The sequence below is a fragment of the Euprymna scolopes genome, chromosome 2 (genome assembly GCF_053919585.1).
Source record: "Euprymna scolopes isolate OS-2025 chromosome 2, ASM5391958v1, whole genome shotgun sequence".
Classification (NCBI taxonomy): domain Eukaryota; kingdom Metazoa; phylum Mollusca; class Cephalopoda; order Sepiida; family Sepiolidae; genus Euprymna; species Euprymna scolopes.
This window is the reverse complement of record NC_136483.1, coordinates 63,185,047-63,207,629: the sequence shown is the minus strand read 5'-3', so window position 1 is coordinate 63,207,629 and position 22,583 is coordinate 63,185,047. Positions and strand designations below refer to the sequence as shown.

At 33.5% G+C, this 22,583-nt stretch overlaps 1 protein-coding gene across 5 annotated transcripts in view; it reads right to left on the bottom strand.

The window, feature by feature from the left end:
- The window catches only part of LOC145291599 (uncharacterized), an 84,035-nt gene that overhangs the window by 13,214 nt on the left and 48,238 nt on the right, over positions 1-22,583 (bottom strand). For 2 of the 5 annotated variants that reach the window (XM_080137678.1, XM_080137700.1), the window contains exons 4-7: positions 18,772-18,906; positions 15,691-15,862; positions 10,034-10,123; positions 133-288 (exon numbers count right to left, since the gene is read on the bottom strand). In XM_080137678.1, coding sequence (XP_079993804.1) covers positions 155-288; positions 10,034-10,123; positions 15,691-15,862; positions 18,772-18,906 — 531 coding nt within the window. In that variant the 3' untranslated portion in view covers positions 133-154. The remainder of the gene's footprint in view (positions 1-132; positions 289-10,033; positions 10,124-15,690; positions 15,863-18,771; positions 18,907-22,583) is intronic. The other 3 variants (XM_080137683.1, XM_080137695.1, XM_080137688.1) reach the window with 3 other exon arrangements.

The window sequence follows — 22,583 nt, the reverse complement described above, 5'->3', positions numbered from 1 at the left end:
ACACAAAACAAGGGCCATGTTTAATTTTGCTTCCATAAGAAAGCAAGTAAATAGAGACTCAACTGATTAAGTGATGTATAGCTGGACTTTGGTGGATGTCTGCACTCTTCGAGTGATTTTGTTTTTACTTACTTTGTGTTTTTGATCAGTTCAATTACATATCATTCTCAGATCCTTCGCTGTCCACAACGCCTGCTAAATTCACAAATTTCTCTGGCTTACTGTCGATTGTATTGTTTGGAGTTTTGTCTGTGAATATATCTGGCATTTTCCGACGGGTCCGACCTGCTGGTTTAAGAAAATTCATTAAATAAACGGATCACTTCTCCAAAAACAATATTGAACATCCTAAATGATAATAGAAGCATAATAAAACAAGTTTAATTAAAATTGTACATTTTGCAAATTATGTATAGTCAATCATCCACATACAGTACTGTTTCGTTGTATCACAACTCAATACGGCAAGACTTGCACCCTTCTGTAATCGAGGACTGAATCTACAACCACCGCATTGATAGTCGGCAGTTCTATCCCCCGGCCTATGAGATTGGTGCTTGCAAATTACCTCAACGAATGTCCATTTTAATAAACACTAACCCACCGCTTCTACAGGGCACAAACTGCTTGTTTATTTACAAACAAACAGCAAGCCTCGTTTATATATATATATATATATATATATATATGGATGTACGAGGGTAGTAGTTACAAAAGTAAAGCCTCCTTCACTCAAAGAGTTAAAGAGTTATAAAGACAGAAGTGGTACCATTAAAACAAGCAGCTGTTTGTGTTCCAGAATTTTTCCTTCTACATAGTCACCACCATTCTACATGCACCTTTGTCAGAAATTTAATGATGCATCTTAGTTTTTGCTACACATCCATGACAGAAGTTGTTTTCTTAGAGTCTCAGACTGTCAATATCTGCAACAGAGAGATAAAACTTTCAGTTATAAATGCATAAATTCGGCCATCATAACAATGCAATTTGCAATCCCCTCTGATCCATTTGGGTGGAATAAATAGGAGGTATTACTTTTAGAATGCCCCTCATATGTAAGTTATCTTGTGGATTTCTTGCCTACAAACCTAAAGAGCATTGGATGTGTCTAATTCAATATTTCATTCTGTCTGGCGAGTGACGTATGAAATATTTAAATCAGTCTTATTCACATAAAGAAAAGAGAATTCATACCCTTTTTATCAATTACATCTTCTATCTTCTTCTCGATCATATAAATGTCACCTGTTTATGTGTATGTCCACTAAAAACTTGACAGACACATCAAACAATGACAAAACTGGTATCGTTTGAAAACTCAGTCTCTTGACCAACAAATATCCAAAAATTGGCCAAAAACATTCTTTGACTGTCAACTGCGCCAATTTTTACAAGGAGGGGTCACTTTTTTTGTCGACATTTTTGCAAAGTCATCATACACCTTGCAATTACTAATCTTATTTTGAACGCCTTCAACGTCGTGTGTCATGGAAGCTAAGCAGTTAGCATTTTTTTCACCTTCTTTTCCTCCTTCGTGTTACAGGTTCGAGCCTGTCTGCCTACTATTTTTTTTTTTTTTTTTTGCACTCACGTGGGTACTCCCTGCTCTTTTGGATTTTTTTAGGGGGTTGGCTAATTTTTTAAAAATTTCTTTAGGGAGTTGGTTAATTTTTAAAAAGATTTTTTAGGGGGTTGGTTAAATTTCTAAAATGTTTTTAGGACTCCGTACCATAAAATCTCTCCATATCAAGGCAACACCAGGTACTAGTCTAATATATCAAAGGGAAAATGTGTGTGTGGCTCGCAAAAACTTGACAGACATGTCGGATTGTGACAAAATTGGTATCGTCAGAAAGATAGATTTCTAACAACAAATATTGAAAAATTGGCCAAAAAGATTAATTCTTTGAGTGTCAAATGGGTTGTCTTTAACAAGGAGGAGTCAGTTTTTAGCGTCAACATTTTTGCAAAGTCATGCGCCTACCAATCTCGACATACATATAAAAGACATTATTATGAAGACTGTGACATCACACGTGGACCGTGGGCCAGATGGTTAATGAGTTTGCTTTTTTTCACCTCCTTTTCCTCTTCCGCATTACAGGTTTGAGCCTGGCTACTGTGGCTAATTTTTGCACTCTCATGGGTGCTCACACTTATCTTTGTACTCCTCAAATTGGTGTGCATGGCTGTGACTCCAAGAGGAAGCCTTTTCTGAAGGCAATACACAAGAAAACCCGCAAATGGTTTGAAGACATGTCAACAAAGCTCAGAGATTACTAGAACCATGTCCTATGGTTTGATGACACAAAATTTAATTTGTTTGGTTCTGATGGCCTTAAGCATTTGTGGTGGCAACCAGGTGAGGAGTACAAAGATGTGTCATGCCTACAGTCAAGCATCGTGTTGGGAATGTCATGATCTGAGGATGCATGAGTACTGCAGGTATTGGAGAGTTACATTTCATAGAAGGAAACATGAATTCCAACATGTACTGTCAAATACTGCAGCAGAGCATGAGCCCCTCCCTCCAGAAACTGGGTCGCAGAGCAGTGTTCCAGCATGACAATGACCCAAAACACACATCCAAGACAACCACTGTTTTACTGAAGAGACTGAGGATAAAGGTGATGGACTGGTCAGCATGTCTCCAGACTTGAACCCAATAGTACATCTTTGGAGCATCCTCAAGCAGAAGGTGGAGGCGCGCAAAGTCTGAAATATCCGCCAGTTCCGCAACGTCGTAATTGAAGAGTGGAAGAGCATTCCAGTGGCTACATGGGAAGCTTTGGTAAACTCCATGCCCAGGAGAGTAAAAGCAGTTTTGGATAATGATGGTGGCCACACAAAATATAGAGAGTTAACATGTATGTCAATATTGACAACTTTTAGTAAGGGGGTGTACTTATTTTGTTGCCAGGGATTTAGCTTTTAATGGCTATATTTTGAGAGGAAAATAAATTAACTCTGTTATATATGCTGCAGACAGACTACTTTTCATAAAAAATCATTTTTTCAGTGTTGTCGCATGAAGAGATATACTTAAATATTTGAAGAAATGTTGTGACACAGTGTGTGTGTGTATATATATATACACACACACTATATAGAAGTGTGTACATATAAAATAGTAATACGTGTATGTTAATACAGATTGAGAGAGTGAAATATAACTTGTTTCAAACATAAATTTTGTTATGTGTGAAATTCAATCACCTTTTACATTATATTTTTATTTTGATATAATCTCACGTAGAAACAAATATATATGCGATTAATTCTAAATTTCAATATTGTTTAGTTAATCTTGGTTTCAGCAAATTATTTTTACTTGAACATAAGTGTGTAAAAGAATCCTGGGCAGGTATCTAATCCTCTACAATATTTTATTTTTGAATAGTCATATCTAAAGAAGAAAGAGCAATTTTTACTCTCACACTCAGAGCTCATCTGACTGCCACTCATGGAGACAAGGAAGAAATTTATTAGGTTGGTGCAAAAACAATATCGTTTTCTCACATGTTACTTTTATATATGATTTCTGAATTAATTAATTGATATATATAGCCATGTTTGAAGTATGTTTTATGCTCTATCGAATGATGTTATTTGTTAACGTTCTCAATCTCTACATTTTTTTTTTGCAGGCTTTTCTACAGCATGGACAAAATTCAAATTTGCACAATTTTCTTGCTCAAGTTCAAACTAAGCTGAAAAGCTGCCAAGACAGTTTGTGATATCAATGATGCGTTTGGCTCAGGAACCACTAACGAACGTGTTCCACAACGGTGGTTCAAGAAATTACACAATGGTGACAAGGGCCTCAAAGATGAAGACGGTCATTTGAAAGCCTTAATTAAAGCCGATCCTCGTAAAAACCACACAAGAAGTTGCTGTAGAACTCGAGGTCGACTACTCAACAGTCATTCGCCATTTAAAGCAAATAGAGATATCAAAAAATTTGGATAAATGGGTGCTGCATGAATTGAATGATAGTCAAAAAAATCCTCGTTTTGAGGTGTCTTCTACACAACAAAACTTTCTTGAGCGCATTGTGATGTGTAATGAGAAGTGGATCCTCAAAGACAACCAGCGACGTTCAGCAGAATGGTTGGATGCCGGAGAAGCTCCACAACACTTCCCGAAGCTGAAATTGAACCAAAAAAGGTTATGGTGCCTGTTTGGTGGTCTGCAGCCGGTCTCATCCATCACAGCTTCTTAAAAAGAATCTGGGCAAAACGATAATGGCGGAGAAGTACTGCCGACAAATTAACAAAATGCACCAGCAGCTTAAACGTATGTGCCCAAGATTGGTCAATACGAAGGGACCGATTCTCGTCCATGACAACGCCTGCTCGCATGTTGCTCAACTGACCCTGCAGAAGCTAAACGAATTGGGCTACGAGAGACTACCTCATCCGCCATATACATTAGACTTCTCAACCACCAATTATCACTTTCTCAAGAATCTCAACAACTTCCTGCATGAAAAATGCTTCAAAAGCCGAGATGATGCTGAATTGGCCTTCAATGACTTCATTGCTTCCAGAATTCTGGATTTCTATGCTAATGGGATAAATAAACTTGTTTCTCGTTGGCAAATATGTGTTGATTCTAATGGTTCTTATTTCAATTAATAACGTTTATTATGAAAGGAGTTATGATCTTTTGAAGTTGAACGTCAAAAAACGACATTATTTTTGCACCACGTATTAGATCGTATTTCAAGCTTTCTTATTGGATAATGTTGTCACTTCTTTTTTGATAAGCGATTTATCAACAGAATGAAAGGGAATTTTTGTCTTGTTTTAAATAAAAAGCATCATATTTTAGAAACCCTGCCATTTTAATTTAATAATTAACTCCAAAACAGATTTCTATAGCAGGTATTAGGTTTGAGAAATATTTTTCAAGAATTTAACTACTTCATTTCAATGCAATTAAAATTGAATTTTTATTGAAATTTTTTTTAAATTGAAAATTTCTTGAATATTTTTTAATTCTTATTTAGAATTCCACTTCAAAAAAATGTACGTACCCATCATGGAACAAAGATGGCATATTCCACAAATCACATAAATTGAGTAAGTAGTTTTTCTTTTATTTAAAAGAAAAATCAAATTTTATCACAAAGGAAGACACTATTTTTTGATCAGCTGTAAGGGAGAGACAACTCAATTTGAACTATCAAGATTAAAATCAGCCTTGTAATGAATACAATTTACTCTTAAAATTGCTAAAAATTGTTAAATGATTATATATATATATATATATATATATATATATATATAATACTTGATCAATCTCTATGATTTTTGGAATATGACATCTTTATTCCATGATGAGTGCGTACATCATTAAAATTTTTTTTGCATTTTTGGTTTTTAATAAGTTGAATTCTAAATAAGAACCCAGTTTTCTAACCGAAATATAAAGTTATATGCATTTATCTATCATATGAAATCATTTACGAAGATTAAAATCTATATTGAGCATTTTTTACCTACTTGTTGGTCATTTATAGGCTTCAAAACTACTAGTCAGAATTGTACCAAGTTCAGCATGAAGTATTTTTGAGATGACAAGTATGCCATAAAAGAGCACAAATTATAATAGTACTATTGATAATAAACAATTACTGGCTAAATTTAGTATGAAGAACTTTACAAGTGTGTCAGAGGAGAATCAAATGTAAAACATTACTACTACTACTACCACCAATAATAATAAAGACACAGGTTGCATTTGCTTGAATATATACTGAATTATCTCCCTTAGTATTATATGGAGAAAAAAATAGCTATTTACACATACTGAAACATGAACATTTCTAACATGGAATAGTAAATAAATTATAAGGATAATAAAAATAAGTATACAAACACATTAAAGCAGAACCAAGATATTTCAATCAAATTACACAATGATTTGATGTAAATAAGCTTATTCACTATTCCATATATTCCATGTTGAAACACTTATTTTTAGTTTGTTTTGAGATTCTGTTTTACAGCATATTAACCCTTTTCGGATTATTTAATGTCGAATTAAGTAATTTGAGAAAAGGGTATTATACTTCAAGTTCTTTATATCTTCAAATATTTACTCAGGGTGTTTGGTTTGATTTGGTCTGGTTGTTTTGTAGAGGAAAATTGTTTTTGTTTTTGACTTTGTAGAACATGATTGAGTTTTTACAAAGAGAAAGGCAAAAAACAATATTAATGTAGCAATACACCTGAAAAAATTGAAATAGCTTGAAATATTTCAATATTGGTATCCATAGAAAGAGCTTGATGAGCTAAGAAAGAATCTTTTTAAATTTTTAAAATCTGATTAAAATTAAGGAAGTTATGGCTATTTTTGTGCCTCACACATTTGGATATTTTTCCTTCTTTAAGACCATATGCGTTTCGTCACATTTTTTACACTACTTTTTCAGTAAAAATGTCATATCTTTGTTAAAACACAAGACTAAGAAATGAAATTTACTGTATAAGTGTATTTTTGTACAAGGAATCAGAATATGCAACTGAAAATCTCCCAAAGTTTATGGTTTCCAAATAATCTGCAGTAAATGTGCATAAATATGCTGCAATTCCTTAAAAATGCCATATATCCATAAACAGAAAAGAAGTTGGAGAACTTAAAGTTGAATTGTAATGTGCTTTATGTACAAAAAACTTAAATCTAAACATAAGACCATTTAAAAATGAATATATTGCAATATTTCTTTGGTATTATTGTAGATTAACACCTTCTGTTTAACCCCACTCAACTCCTTCTGACCACCCTTCCAAAATGTGATTCTACCTTTTTAAGAAATTATGTATAAAATGCCATGAAAAACTTTAATGAAAGATAAACAAATTATTTTAGAATTGAATGTAAAATAATTTCCTAATATAGGTCATTCTAGCATTTTAGGGCAGTTAACTGTTTTTTTTTTCTATGGGAAAATATGTATGCTTTTTTTTTTTTTTTTCAAGATGATTATGTGTAGTTTTAAGAGGGTTTCTATGCAATGAGGAGGGTTGCCATTCTGACTTTGAATTAATTGTAGGGGCTAAGGAAAATTATGTGTGAACATACTGAAAACTTGATAGAGACAAAGCTAACAAAAACAATATTAGAGGGGGGAGCGGTTAGTTTCACAAACATTTAATGTAAAATAATTCACCATTTCCTGGCCATTCTAGCATTTTAGGACAGTTAACCAATTTATTTTTATGTGTATTTTTCTTTAAGGAAGGATCTATTTTTTGTTTGTTTGTTTTAGATGCTTGTATGTGGCTTAAAGAGGTATTTTGTTGGGGGGGGGCTTGCCACTCGAACTTGGTGTTATTGTTAGGGTTAAAGAGTGTTTTAGGAATACGAACAGTTACTTCATTTTTGTTTTGTTGTCCTAACTGCAAAATGCCGTTTCCATTTCAAATAAATATTTTACAGAAAGTTATATATGTGTGTGTGTGTGTGTATTCGACAGGTAAATAAGTCAGCAAATGTTATATTTAGTTTTAATTTAATAAGAAACTGTGTTGCGAAATTTCAAAGAAAATTCCATAAATTTGTTGATTTCTATTTTCGAGGTTGAAGGTGTTAATTCCATAGGCCGTTTATACTACGCTGGAGCAGGTTGTAAAAATATCTTTCGCTTAATAAGTAGAAAAAAAAAAATAACGAAATAAAAAGCTTCCTAATTGTAGTTTGATGTGTTTTCTTTTAAAATTTCAAGAATATTGATATAGATTTTGAGGGTTTGTATTACTATACACATAGATTCGAAAAAGTTGTCAAAAAAACAAATATATAACAAATAAATGTTATCAAAAGCAAGTTACTTTTCTACCTAACTGGATAATTTTTTAGTGTTTTTATTTAATGTAACATGTTTATTTAGCTTGAAAACAGTGTTTACCAATGTTTTGGAAAATTTAAAATGGCGCCCGACTCTTGAAACGGTAAGTTTGGGGAAAAGAGTTAAAAATAAAAAAGTAGACAAAATACTGCTAGAAACTCGCTCAATATATGTTACCGTGACATAGGCTGACATATATTCGGTGAGTTTTTAACAGTATTTTGTATAGTTTTTTTTATTTATTTTTAACTCCTTTTCTCAAAATTACTGTGTCAAAGAGAGTCGGGCCGGGCGCCATTTTTAATTTTCCAATACATCGGTAAACACTGTACGTTTTTCGATCTGAATAAACATGTTACATTAAATAAAAACACTAGAAAATTATCCAGTTAGGTAGAAAAGTAACTTATCTTGCCTTTGATAACATTTATTTGTTATATATTTGTTTTAGACAACTTTTTCGAATCTATGTATAAACGAGATTTTGATACTTATTTTGATTTTGAAAAAAAATATTTGTGGCTGTTCGCAGCAAAACATTGTTTTAATTCGCTGTTCAAAACTAATTTAAAGAATAAAAGTGCATGCAAGCTATATATCTACAAAAGTTTATTTTGTTTTTTTAACCATGTTTTTAAATTTGACGAGAAATGTGAGAAATTGCAACAGATTCATAATGCCGAATTGGTTGGGATTGTTGTTATTATACATTCTGAAAACCGAATAATTCTAAACTAATGTTATTCTGATAACAAAATAGCTCTAATTAAACATAAGAACATTTATATTCATATTTTCATGTTTTTCTTAATTCGTTCTGGAATAAAAATTAAAGAATGCGTGTTGTTTACACTGTGCTATCACTGATTATACAGGCTGGAGCTGCTGCTGCTGCTACTTCTAGTAATACTAACTTAATTTGACCAAATTCGAGAAATAGAAACAATTTTTTTTTTTCGGGTAGGTCCTTTTAAATTATCAATTACCGCGGTCCTACTCAACATAAAATAATACTTTTAATTGATAAAGATAGTAAAAAGATTGATTTACTTACTACTGGATGTCCGAAGAATTTTTTTTCAAAATGTTCGATACTCGTCATATTAAAGTCTTATTTTTAACACGACAAAAAAAGAAATGGTCAAAAATATTTCGGACACTTGACAGTATTAAGATTAACACCTCTACTGATTGGTTCCCAAATTTCATGACGAAATTCTTCATACAATCACGGTACGGACCTTTAGAAAACAGGGGGGGGTCATTAACAAACCTTACCGAAAACGCCATTTTATGACGTTCACATTTTTATCACTTTATTTGCTTAAAACTCTTAAAATATATACTGTACATTCATATTTATTAATTCATTTGAAAGTATATTCATTTCCGAACAAAACAGTAGCAATTTGAAGACTTGAAGTGCTTTGGTTTAAAAAATATGGCTATTTTAGTAGAACTACCGTGAAATCTGATTATCCAAAGCGTTTTTTCGTCCGTGTGTATTACTAATTAATGTTTGGTGAATTTTAGGCCAGAGGCCCGTATCTTCAGACAGTCTGATCTGGTAGCACCTTATCTGTTTGTATAAAAAGCTATACGACTTAATCATGTTCACACATCAGTTCTTATTAGATTACCAAAATTAAGTGACATTGAGCATGGCCAGTATCAGATGGGTGACCATTTGAGAATATTAGGTGTTGTATGTGCAAAGACAGAAAAAAAAACAACTTAAAATATCTTAAGCAAATATTTCAATATTACCTGCTAACCCACATATGTTGACACAACTGGAATCTTAAAATTTCCATCATTCCAATAATTCTAGAAGCAACCAAACTCAAGAAAAAGAATTTCCAAAATTACCTGGCAAATATACCCAGTGAACCAAGAGACAAACAAAATTGCACTTACAGGGACAGTTAGACCCTTAAAAAGATCTATCAGATGGAGTGTCGGAAATAATGCATGTCCAGACCCCAGTAGGATGCCGATCTCCAGCATAAACAAAATAATATTTGAAAGAAAAACGAAAGAATAATTGTCTATTAGGCAGTAATTTTGTTCTCAATCACAAGGTGAAACTCTCTGGAGAGAGAGAGAGAGAGAGAGAAAGAGTATGCAATTCAATTCAAATTTATTTTCCATATAGTAAAAACAGTTTATACTTACCAGAATTACTAGAAATGATGTTCGTTTCACTTAATTCTTTGGCTTCTTTCAGCAAGCGTAGTCTTTCTGCTGCCTTAAATGATGGCTTGCCTAAAAATGAACGATAAGAGAGCATACTTATGTTTAAAATAAAAATTAATGTTACATTATGGAGGGGGGGGGGTAAAGAAGACTAGCAAGAATATATGTTACTGAAGCCATTCAAAGAAAATGGATGTCCTCTTGTTGCATACAACCAAAGAAAGAAAGGGTTTCGCCCAATAATCCACATCAACTCGATAACATGCAAGGTGAGGATATAAACGTGTCAATCACAACCCATGCTTCCTGTTTGAGCTCGCAAGAAAATAAAACATTCAAAAACTTGGATTTCAGATTTTCTTTTTTTTAGATAATGTACAATTATTTGGAGACTATTGTTCTCAGCTTTTTAGATGTAACAATCTTCCTCAGGTGCGTCTTAACAAAATCGGGACTCTGTATGGCATCTTGAAGTGACAGTCTTTTGGAGGTTGAAGGTTCAATCTTCGCTACAGGCAATACTAAGAATATAATAAAAATTACTTGCAACTTCTGCCTAGCTATGCTTGATGAAACAAGCAATTTACCACTCTGAATTACAGAAAGGGTTCAGTTGTAAATTCCAGAGTTCAGCAGATGCACTTGAAGATCGGGGGTTATATAGAACGAAATACGTGAACAACATCAGAGATGAGAGCAGTAATCATATGAACACAAATACAGAGGACATTTCAAAAGTAATACCCCCTATTTTTTATTTACTTTTTTTTTTATTTCATCCGAATGTATCGGAATAGGATTGCAGATTGCATTATTATGCATTTATTTACGGACTATTATCCTTATCTTCTAGTTGTTTCACAATGTTTCGGCCAACTATTCCTCTGGTCTTCATCAGGTCGTAAACCATGACAGGATAGGAATGCTGATTCTTGTAATTGTATCCTCAGTTGTCGGTTCACCATGTTTTGGCCAACTAAGCCTTTGGCCGGCTTTAGGTAGGATTGAAACTGCTATCTTCAGACAATTATTATGCATTCATGACTTGAAATTTTCATTACTCTCTTGCAGATATTCACAGTGTGAGACTCAAAAAAAAGCAATCATTGTTATAGATATGTATCTGAAATCAAGATGCATCATTGAATTCCTCCATATAGAAAAAATTAGAACCAATCAACATTCACTGGTACCTGTTGAACGTTTATAAAGCTTATGCAGTTGATGTCAACAAAGTTAGGAGATGGGTTTGTTGATTTTAGTGGTAACAGATGTGAGTGACCAAGCATGCTTAGGACTTTTACAGCTGATGCATTAAAAGTGCATTGAAAATGGTGGTGAATCTGTATAAAAATAAACTCTGGAGCAAAAAAGGCAGCACGTTTTAATGGTGCCACTTTCGTCTTTGTAGAAGTTCGACACTAGTCTTTTAGTTAAAAAAAATAAGGTCTTACTTTTAGAACGACTCTTGTAATACATGAAAATCTTTTATCATTTGTTTATTCATCTGTCATTCAGCTGCAAATGAAGCAGGCTGGCCAGCTAGGCTACTTGCAATCACATTAAAGATGTTAACATTTTATTCTAAGAACAACACCATGTCATAACTCCAAACTCAGATACTAAATTATGGTGCAAGTCTATAAGCCTCCCCTGTAAAACAAAAATGTCAAAAAATAAATATCTTTATGGTGTACATACTCATGATGGAAAGTAAATATACACCAAAAATCATGTAAATTGATCAAGTAGTTTTATTTCAAAAAGTGAAAATCAAATTTTATGGCTAAACAATGAGTTACAATCTCTCGCTACCAGTTTTGCAAGACAAGGGAAATAATTTAAAACAATTCAAACTTGAAAGATTTTGTAACAGAGCACGTATGAGGACGTGGGGAAAATAGCAGCAGCCAAAGGATGGATGGCAAACTATCGTATTAGCAGCCAGAGCTGCATTTGAACGCATATGCAAATCAGGAAGTGTGCACAAGCTGACACGACAAGAAAAGAAAAAAAAGGACACCATGTGGTCGGGGATAAAGAAAGTCTGTGCTGAAAGAGATAGACGTGTAAAATAAAGGGAGAAGAAAAAGTGTGCATCGAAGAAAATGGACGTGTACAGTTGAGGACGAGAATGGGTTGGCTGTAGCCAGCAATGGTCGGAAGAAAGAAAAACGACCAGGCTAGATGGACATGTGGCAACGAGAGACATTTTAAGTGTTGTCAAACCGGGAGAGTAACAGTAATAAAAACATTTGTTAAAAAAGAAAAAAATATCAACCCGGATATTCATTTATTTCTTTCCAGTTTTATTTTTATGAATTACTAAAGTAAAGTGTAACACCACATAAGGTTACAATTTTAGAAAGCCGTTCTAAAGAGAGAAAGAAGACAGGGTATTGGAAAAACTCAAATTCCTTTAAAAATTATTGTTTTTATATAAAAATAAAACTGTTTGATCAATGAATGTGATTTTTAGTGTATGATGTCTTTTTTTCCATTAAAATTTTTCTTTATTTTTGTTTTTAGAGTTTGAAGTTCTGGACCAGCACCAAAAATACTTTCAAGTTTGGTTAGTGTTTTATGGCAAATCAACTATTTTGTATTATCTAATGCTAAAACAATACCTATTGCACACAAGTGCATAAATGAACACAAAATGCTAATTAGAATTTGAAGACTGCATCAATATTGTCTGCAGTGCAATGAGAAATCCTCCTAGACTGAAATCGTTTTTTTTTTTGTTCCCAAATGCAGTAGGATAAACCTGAAAAACCAACTTTGCAACAAGTGTTATAGAGTCGGATATTCCAATATCTAATAATAAATGCAAAGGACATTCCAAAAGTGATACCTATTATATTTTTTTTTAATTCTACACAAATGGATCAAAGGAGATTGCAAATTGCATTGTTATGACTGAACTTACGCATTCCTGACTTGAAAGTTTCATCTCTCTGTTGCAGATATTGGTGTGCGTCAGAAGTAGTGATGCATCAATGAATTTGTATAGCAAAACAAATTAAACCGATCAACATTCACCAGTGCCTGTTAAATGTTTTCAAAGATGATGCAGTTGATATCAGCACAGGAGATGGGTTTGTGGATGTTAGAGTACCAACAGAGATGCAAGTGACAAAGCACGCTCTGGACTTTTACGATTAAGGCATCAAAAGAGGCTGCCAAAAGTGCATTGAGAATACTGGTGACTATGTAGAAAAAAAAATTAATTCTAGAGCACAAAAGTCGCTTATTTTAATAGTAACACTCCCATCTTTGTAGCTCTTCAATTTTAGTTTTTGAGTAAAAAAAAAAAAAGGACAAAGGCCAATGATATTACGAGTTAAATGATGAACAATACAACAAGGCAACTGGAAACATGGCCTGTTTGGGTACTTCTCAAGTTTATAACCCAGTCTTTGGTAACTTTACGTTGGCATTTTTTGGCAGATTACATAAGCAGCCAAAAGATGTCAAAGTGAAGACTGCCAGACAATTCAAAATGGGGTGAAAGCCATTCTTAACATGGGGAAAGGGGGAATTACACATTGACATTATATTGAAGCTTGTCTTCTGACAAATGATTGGCTAATCACTTCGAGACTTCCATTTGCTTACATAACCTGCTGGAAGATGCAGATGCAAACTTGCTGTAGATTAAATGGTAAAATTGATCAGTACCTCCGTTTGATAATTTAAAAAGATGGCACAAGTTTTGGAAAGAAACTCTGTTCATGAATGATCCAAATAAAAATTTATTTTCCTCTTGGTCATCCAGTCTAATAATACTAAACCACCAGTGACTATTGGAGTATAGGCATAAAATATAGGTTTAAATGATTCATGTTCAAACGTCCATATGTTAGAAAAAAGTATCAAGGAACAGAATAGCCAAAAAGGAACATGTGAATAAGACTATAATAATACCTCTACATTGATTATTAAAAAACTATCGCACTAACATAAGTTTGATAATTATATGAATTATTACAGGGTTCATACAGATTTTCACTATTTCTTTTCAAGACTTTTTAAAGTTTTTCAAGGCCTTCTCCAGACAAAATACAATTTTTAAACAAAATTTTGGATTTGTTTTACAATCCGCAGCGATTCAAAAAAGTGATAAAAAATGAAATATACAGCAAATAAATGATACCATAGCCAATAAAAAGTTACTTTGCAAGCTACCTGCATAAGGTTTTTAAGCTTCAAATGCTTTTCATTTCATCTCAAATATGAGAGTCCCATCAGGGCAAGGAAAATTTGTTTTATTAGAGAGAGGGAGTCATTTTTATTTATAGCAGCCGCCACTATCTCCCACCCAAATTGAATTATAAATGAGAGCAAAAAATAAAAGGGAGATTTTAATTCCCTCCCCCCTTTCTCCAAAAAAAAAGGTGAGAAATAAAATGATCCTCCACTCTACAACAAACTTTCCTTGCATGGACAGGACTCTCTAATGACGAATATGATTTTCAAAACATTTTCCATATTTTCAAGGTAAATAACTGCACGCCTGTGGAACTCTGTTCCGTCTGCCTGCTTCCCACCTGACTACAACTTGGATGTCTTTAAGTCTAACGTTAACAAATTCCTAATGAACAGCCCTCTTAAGTAAACACTTAAATCTCCACACTAACATACTGTACTTGCAATAACCCTTATCCCTGAGTGGCTTCTGGGCCTTGATAAGTGGTGCCACCGAGTAAAAAAAAGAAAAAAGTCAAAATTCAAGAACTTTTCAAATCTGTATAAACCCTGTATTATTCTTACAATTAAATGAAAATTTATTGAAGTAAAAAAATGCAATAGCATAAACTAAAATGAAATTTTTTACATTCATCATGTAATCAATTCTCTCTCTCTCAGCTTGCCTACTATTTTAGCACTTTTGGCTTTTAGCTTTGGATTTACATAAATATGAAGAGTTCGTAAAATATTTTTTATTACTAGAAAAAATATTTATGCAATTAAAAAAAAAAAAAAAAAAAAAAAAAAGAAACAAAAATGATTCCTGAGAAAATCTATGCTAATTGCTAATTATGGTTCATAGTACAGGTGCAACAACAATTTTCCGGCACTCTTGATTGCAAAGGTTTGCCAGATTAACTGTTTTACTGGACCATCAGAGTTCATCACAGTTATAATTCATCAACGCACCATTAACATGCTATTTATACACTTAACATGTTTTCCAACCAGTGATAGTCAGAAACTTTAAATTTCATGGAAATAAACCAGTCATGTTTAACAAATGTGAAGTCATAATTAGGATTAAATTTAAGAAAAATAATATAATTTCAAAAGAGAGACTACCACCAGCAGGTGCAGTATAAACAAATTGATGCTGCACTACACATTCATCCAATGAACTAATCTAGCGACAGCAGGATTACGAAAATAGTGTTGCATCCGTATATGTACATATGTTTAAGATACTCAAACTCTTACTAATATTTGACATATAGCTTATCTGTTCAACAGTATTGTTAGTATCGGATTGGGTTCGTGTTCAGGAATGATGAAAAAACATTAGGGTTATCTGTAAATAAATTTTTTAAACTTTGATTTTCATAAATGTTCAGGCAGTTTTACATCTTAAAAGCAAAGCAAAACAGCTAAATAATCATACTAACCTTGCATGCCGGCATTTTTGAGAATTTGTTGCAACCTTTGGCATTTCGCTGCGTCACTTTGAAGATGCTCAAACTCTTTCTTATACTTTACATACAACTCAGCTGTTCGACAGATCTTTTTCAAACGCTTTAATTTGTCACTCTCAAAGGGGACAGCTTTCAATTCTGTAATCTTTTCATGAAGAAATAGAAAAAAAAGTGAGAATCAATGTTGACTAGAAATTCTCAATTATTCAGATTCTCCTCATCTCATCATAACGAATAAAGCACGAGGTAAAATTCAGCTGTAAGTGACACTCTTCTAGAGGTTGAAGGGTCAATCCTCAGTGCGAGGGGTAGAATGCTCTAGCCATAACCAGGTCGAAGTCTTAAGTAATTTGTAATAGTATTCTTAGTATCGCCTGTTCTGAGGATTGAACCGTCAACTTCCAGAAGAGTTTCACACAGAATTGAATTTTACTTAGTACTTTATTCGTTAACACCATGGATGATAATAAGCCAAATTTCATTAAACGAATGATTTGATTCAAAATGTCAATTTTGTACCTGAAAGATAAGCAGAGAAAGCATCCGGCTTGATTTTGAATGACTCAAATTGAATTATTAGACAGTAATCATGATAGGTCAATGATACAATTGAGGTTTAAACGGTCACATGTTTCATGATCGAGTGACAGACAGTAGAATTCTCCATGACTTAAAGTGAGTTATCAAAATAGGCAATTGTGCTTACAATTGGAAAGGAAAGTAATGTTGAGCTGGCAGCTGAAGAGAAAAATAAAACTTAAGTTTATTATATTTCAAATCACAATTGAACGGTTTGAATTAGAAATTACTTATTTTGATTGACATATACTTCAAGACAAAGGGATTAATAGCAAAACAAATTATGTTGGCGAATTACAAATGTCAAGGGTACACCTACCATATGCCAACAAATACTTAGGCATGTTATGCTTTGAATAAGACCTAGCTCATATAATATGACTTGGATTTAAAGGTTCACTTTTGTGGGTGAAACAAGGGTTCTCATTGCTGAACCAATCATAATAGAGTAGAAAAATGTGATACGAGGTATGATTAGTTAGTGAAACACAAAACTTGTCCGAAGTAAAAGGTTCAATAAAAGATCAGTTGATCGGTCTGAAAAGCAGATAAACAAAAATTTAAAAAGCGAATCATTTCCAAATTTGCCCTCCTTAAGGGTCAAAAGCACAAAGTAAATTTTCAAGTCCGTTAATCATGACTAAACACCAAACTACTCAATTTCTCTTTCTTTCTTCAACAATTTGTTTTTATTATAGTTGCAGAACTAAACTGCATCACCACCAATGTTCTGTAGATCTTTTAAACACAGCATGGAATGAGTGACAGAACATATGCGGACCACACAATATTGGACTACATGTAGTGCTATGAAAACGCACAATATGATCCCGAGTGATTTCCATGGCACATCAGGCCACAAATTTGCATGCCTTGATTTGGTTGTAGGTGACAGCATGGAAATACCATATCCAGCTCGGTGTCATACTAAATCCGAGCATGTAAGATTTTTTCATTTATCTTTAGAAATTTCTGAGTTTTAGCCGGACACATATGAAAACACTTCAAAAAGTGGATAAATTTATTTTATGCTAATTGCTGTTTTACCAAAGTGCATCTCTTAGCATAATACCACAAGGGAAGTAACTCTTTCAGACACACCATTTAACAACCATTGTTTATTACGTATCATTCAAATATAGAAGAACTAGCATGGGTGCCCCGCGTTGCCCGAGTATTTGGAAGTGTATGTTGAGCAAAAAAGAAAAAGCAGTCAATTTTTTTTTAATCTGACCCCTATTATGACCCCTTAAAATTTATAGTTTCGGGCTCAAATCACTTTATTAAGTTAGATCCAGGTTCAAGGAACCTATATCTAAAAATTCAAGTGTCTAGACCCAAAATTGTCGGAGGAGTTTGGTAGAGTTCTTAAAGGTCAAATCGTTGAAATTTGACCCCTTAACAGCCAAATTTCTGGCTGACACCCGTCACATCGATTTTCCCAAATCTCAGTACCCGGTATTTCAAATTTCGAGTCTATAGACTAAAAATTGACAGAGTTATTGCGTAGGGAAATGTACACAGACAGACAGACACACAGACAGACAGATAGACACGTTCACTTTTATAGATATATAGATTGCTTCCCTTGTATTTGTATCATTTGGAAAATTGTGAGATCTGGGTTTGGTTTGGTTTGATTTTTAACTTTTGTTGTATTACCTAATACCAAATCCAATAATTTTAGAAAAAGTTTTTATGCTTCAAGCTCTTTATATCTTTAAATATTTATCTATAGTTTTTGATTTTATTGTTTTGTAGAGAAAAGTTTTGCTTTTGCAGAACAGGATTTAGTTACCAAAGGAAAAGAAAAAAATAAATAAATAACATCAATGTTCGGTGCATTTTAGGAAATGAGGATCTTCAGACAGCCTGATCCAACAGCAGCAGGTGTGACCTAGGACACCACACATTAGAAAAAATACAAACAATGCTAGAGGTAAAATGACAAGATCAAAAGTTAGCTAAAAGACACATTAAAATATATTTTTTCTCTTGTCCACTCCAAACTAGGCATATATTCACTTGTACGTAATGGTCTATTTCGGAGCATTTCAACAGGAGACTATGTAAGATGAGCGAAATGTCCATTTACATTAGATTTTAATTTCTGTAGGTAAGTAATCAGGGAAGCAAGAAGTAGGGATAGAATTCCGAAGTCTAGAAGTTCTAAGGAATAAACTATTAGAGTAGAAAGCTTTTTCTTAGATGGACCTCTACCATAAAGGGGTGTGATTTTGCTGCTAAACGGGTTTGTCAAGGGGTAGGTACCTCAAGGGGGGTACAAGTGTGACAAGTTCATCCGAGCACATTGCATTAAAATACTCGTAAAACAAGCACAGGGATACAACATTGCAGCAATACGATAGCGGTTTGAGCTTGGCTGATAGTGTATGATGCAAGAAAGTAAATTTGGAGGGGGGGGGGGGTCATGCACATCGCCATTATCACCTCACCCTACATACACACACTTACCTCTTTTACTACATGATTTGTAATAGTTGATGGTTGGTGATTAATTGGCATTGGTTCCGAGTGCGAAGAAATGTCAGAATCTGAACTCACTCCATTGCAATCAATTTCTAGACGTCCTTCATCATCAGACGTTGTCTTTGATGAATGAAAGTAAAAATTTTAAACATTAGATACAAAGAAAAAAAAAAAAAAATCAAAGTATTTTGCATCATATCATGACCAAAAAGCAGGATATCTTATGGTTCTTGTCCAGAATTGCCCCAATATTAAAAACAGAAATAAAGAAAAATATGTATAAATGTACATACCCATGATGAAATGCAAATATCAAACTTCAAAAAATCACGTAAATTGACCAGTTTTATTTTTTTATTAAATCATTTTTAAATTAATGGAATTCGTAGGCATTACAACATAAATCTAGCAAGTATGAATTATTGTTAAGCTATTTCTTTTGGTTTCTTTAAAATGTTTTCCAAAATAACAGATGAGACAGTCATTTCTTGAAAACTGATAAAAATTGATTTTCTTACATAACACTAAAAGTACTTCATCCACTTATGTGATTTTTGGTTGTTGGTTTTACGGCATATCAACCCTTTTCAGGTTATTTAATGCCAAATCCAGTTATTTTTTATTTTTATTTATTTTTTTTTTACACAGGCATCACCACATTATCAAGGCCAAGAGGCCACTCGAGGATAAGGGTTAGAGAGTGTACAGTAGAAATTGGACAATATAGTAATCGTTAGTAATGGAAATTCAGTAAATTTGTTAACTTATAAGGAACGGCTCATCAAGAACTTGTTTACATTAGACTTGAAGGCAACCATATTGTAGTCAGTCGGAAAGCAGGAAAATGGAAGGCAATTCCATAGGCGTGCAGTTCTAAGAAAGAAGCTTTGTTCATGAAATCCACGTTTAGGTTTAGGCACAGATAAAGAGTGGGGGGAAATATCGATAGTGTTTTCAGCTAGACGAGTGTTTCTTGTAAAAGTTTGGCGAGGGGGGACCATAGACTGAAGCTCAGTCGAACACTTTCCATGAAAATAACGATACATCAGAGACAAACTCGCAACATCTCTTCTCTGAGATAGAAGTTGCAGGAAAGAGAAAAGGACATCTCCTACGAGGCCACAAAGTCTATGTGGCAACAGTATTCCATCTTTGGACGTACCTGGCTCTTATATAGATAGAGAATTGCATCAGCAGTGAGATATCTACTGGATCGATAGAAAGATCCCACCATTTTTCCAGCGGCCTTGGCAACAGATTTGATGTACATGTTCCATTTAAGATCAGGAGTAACGGTCAAGCCCAGAATCTTGTCAAAACTTGAAGCCTCCTGAAGACGAGAGCCATTCATTTCAATTGATGTCAGATGTGAATCAGAATATTGATGATGTAAAGAGAGAAGCTTGGTTTAGATGCATTAAAAGTAACCAGCCACTCCTTTCCCCATTGTACTACGTGCTCAAGATCAGAGGAGAAAGAATCGGAGAGAACTTGGTCGTTTACTGTCTTAGATGTGCTACCATAAATGGTAGTTTCATCAGCATAAATGTCTACAAATGATGTAAGGATGTGATTTGGAAGGTCATTAATGTAGATCAGGAAAAGAGTTGGGCCAGGATCGACCCCTGAGGACTCCAGCATTAATACTGTGAGCTTCTGATTTTTGCCCCTCAACTACTACTCTTATGAATCTATCAGAAAGAAATGATTTAATAATTGAGAAGACATTTCCAGCTATACCATAGCTAGAGATCTTGTGAAGTAAACCTTTATGCCATACCCTATCAAAGGCCTTAGATATGTCAAGAGCAATTGTCCTAGAAAGGTTGCCTCCATCGAGAGATTTATTAATCCTATGAGATATAACTGGAAGCACATCTGCTGTAGATTTAGCAGAACGGAAACCATATTGAGTGTCACTAAGGTTATATTTGTTGAGATGGTTGATTACTTCTGTATTTAACAGATTCTAGCAACTTACTCATGACACACAGGAGATTTATTGGCCTGTACTGAGAGGGGGATGAGCGATCACCTGAATTCTTAAATACAGGGCATACTGATGAGATTTTACAGGGTGATGGGAAGCTATTCTTCTTAAGACAACATTTAAACAGTTTTTTAAGTATGGGCACTAGTTCTGGTTGAAGTTTTTTGAGTACTATAATTGGAATACCGTCAGGGCCAGTTGCTTTACTGGAATCAAGGTTTTTGATTAGCTTGGCAACATCACGTACAGATATATGTATATCTCATAGCGTGTTTTCTAATACAGGAGGAAATATTGGGGGTTGGCGGCCTTGGTCGCAAAGGGTAGAATTAGCTGCAAAGTTCTTGGCAAAGAGTTTGGCTTTATCTGATGCTGACGAGATTACCTCAGGTCCGTTGATGATAGTTGGGATAGAGCACACGCTTCTGTTCAGGATTCTGTTTGCTATTTGCCAAAACTGGTGGGAACCAAGCCGCTGCTCAGTTGATTTGGACTTGACGGACTGAGCATACAACTCTCTTGCATTCTTTATTACTTTTTTACAATGGTTGCTGGCAGTCCTGAAAGCGGCTTTAGTTTCCATACATCTATTATAGTGGAAGCAGTGGAAAAAGTGATTTCTGTGCGCAATAGAATTTTTTTTTTTTAAGTCAGTTTTTTTTTTTTTTTAAATAATTTCATATAATATAAAAAAAATGACTATTGGCAATTTTAAAATAACAAATTCAAACACAACTTAAAATTATTTTAATTATTAATTTTTGTTTTTTTTTTCTGGGAGATTCAACTTGATTTTAGTGCCTATTTTCAAAGGCCCCTAATTAATAAAATTAACACAATAAACAATAGTAAAATAACGTTGCAGTGATAATGTCTTGAATTCACATTTAAAATGCAAACGTGATGTTAGGCTGTATAAGATGTTAACTTTGGTCAAAATCGTTTCTTGTTTCATCGGATATATTAGTTTTTTTTATTATTACCAAGTTTTATGAATTTTTAAATATATATATTCTCAGCAACATAAGATGGACACATTACTTTTTTTATAAATAGGGAGTACTCTTATCAAAATTCGAACCAACCCAAAAAATTAAAAAAACATATTTAATAAAGAAAAGAATTGCTTTACCTAAAATTTTAATTTATAATAAATAATAAAATTTTTATTTAAGAAGTAATAAAATTTTAAAATGGTTCGTGTCTGCACATGAGTATCAATAATATATGCTTTGTAAACTCCTTATTGAACTTATTATCCATTATGTAATGTGTATTCTAGGCGATTGGATGAGTAACATTGGTACATTATTAGTTTGGTTAACTTTATCATTGGGTGTGTAGGGGACACTGAAACTAACATATGTCAGCAACATTCACAGTAGGTGGGTTAAACTGGCTTCCCTGGAGGAGGAAGTTTCATGGGAATATAAGTTCACAAGTGATTCCCATATCATATATATCTCGGTTAAGAAACAGAAAACTTTTAAACTAATGCTTTATATCCTAAAAACAAGTATTCTACTAGTGTGCATTAGTGATGGGACAATTCCAATATTTTTCCCGGTTCCGATACAATTACAGATTCCAATTCTTTATAAATCTCTAAATATTTAAACTACATAGTTGTATTTTTCTCTGATTACCGTAAAAACACACATTAAATGTGCAGATATTTTCCCAAACATAAAAATATACTTGTGCGCAACAATCTATCAATTTAAGTTTTACTGGTGGTTTAAAATTAATAAATATTTATCATTTCATCATTATTACCAGCAATGGAAGATTTAGCTTTAAAGAAAAT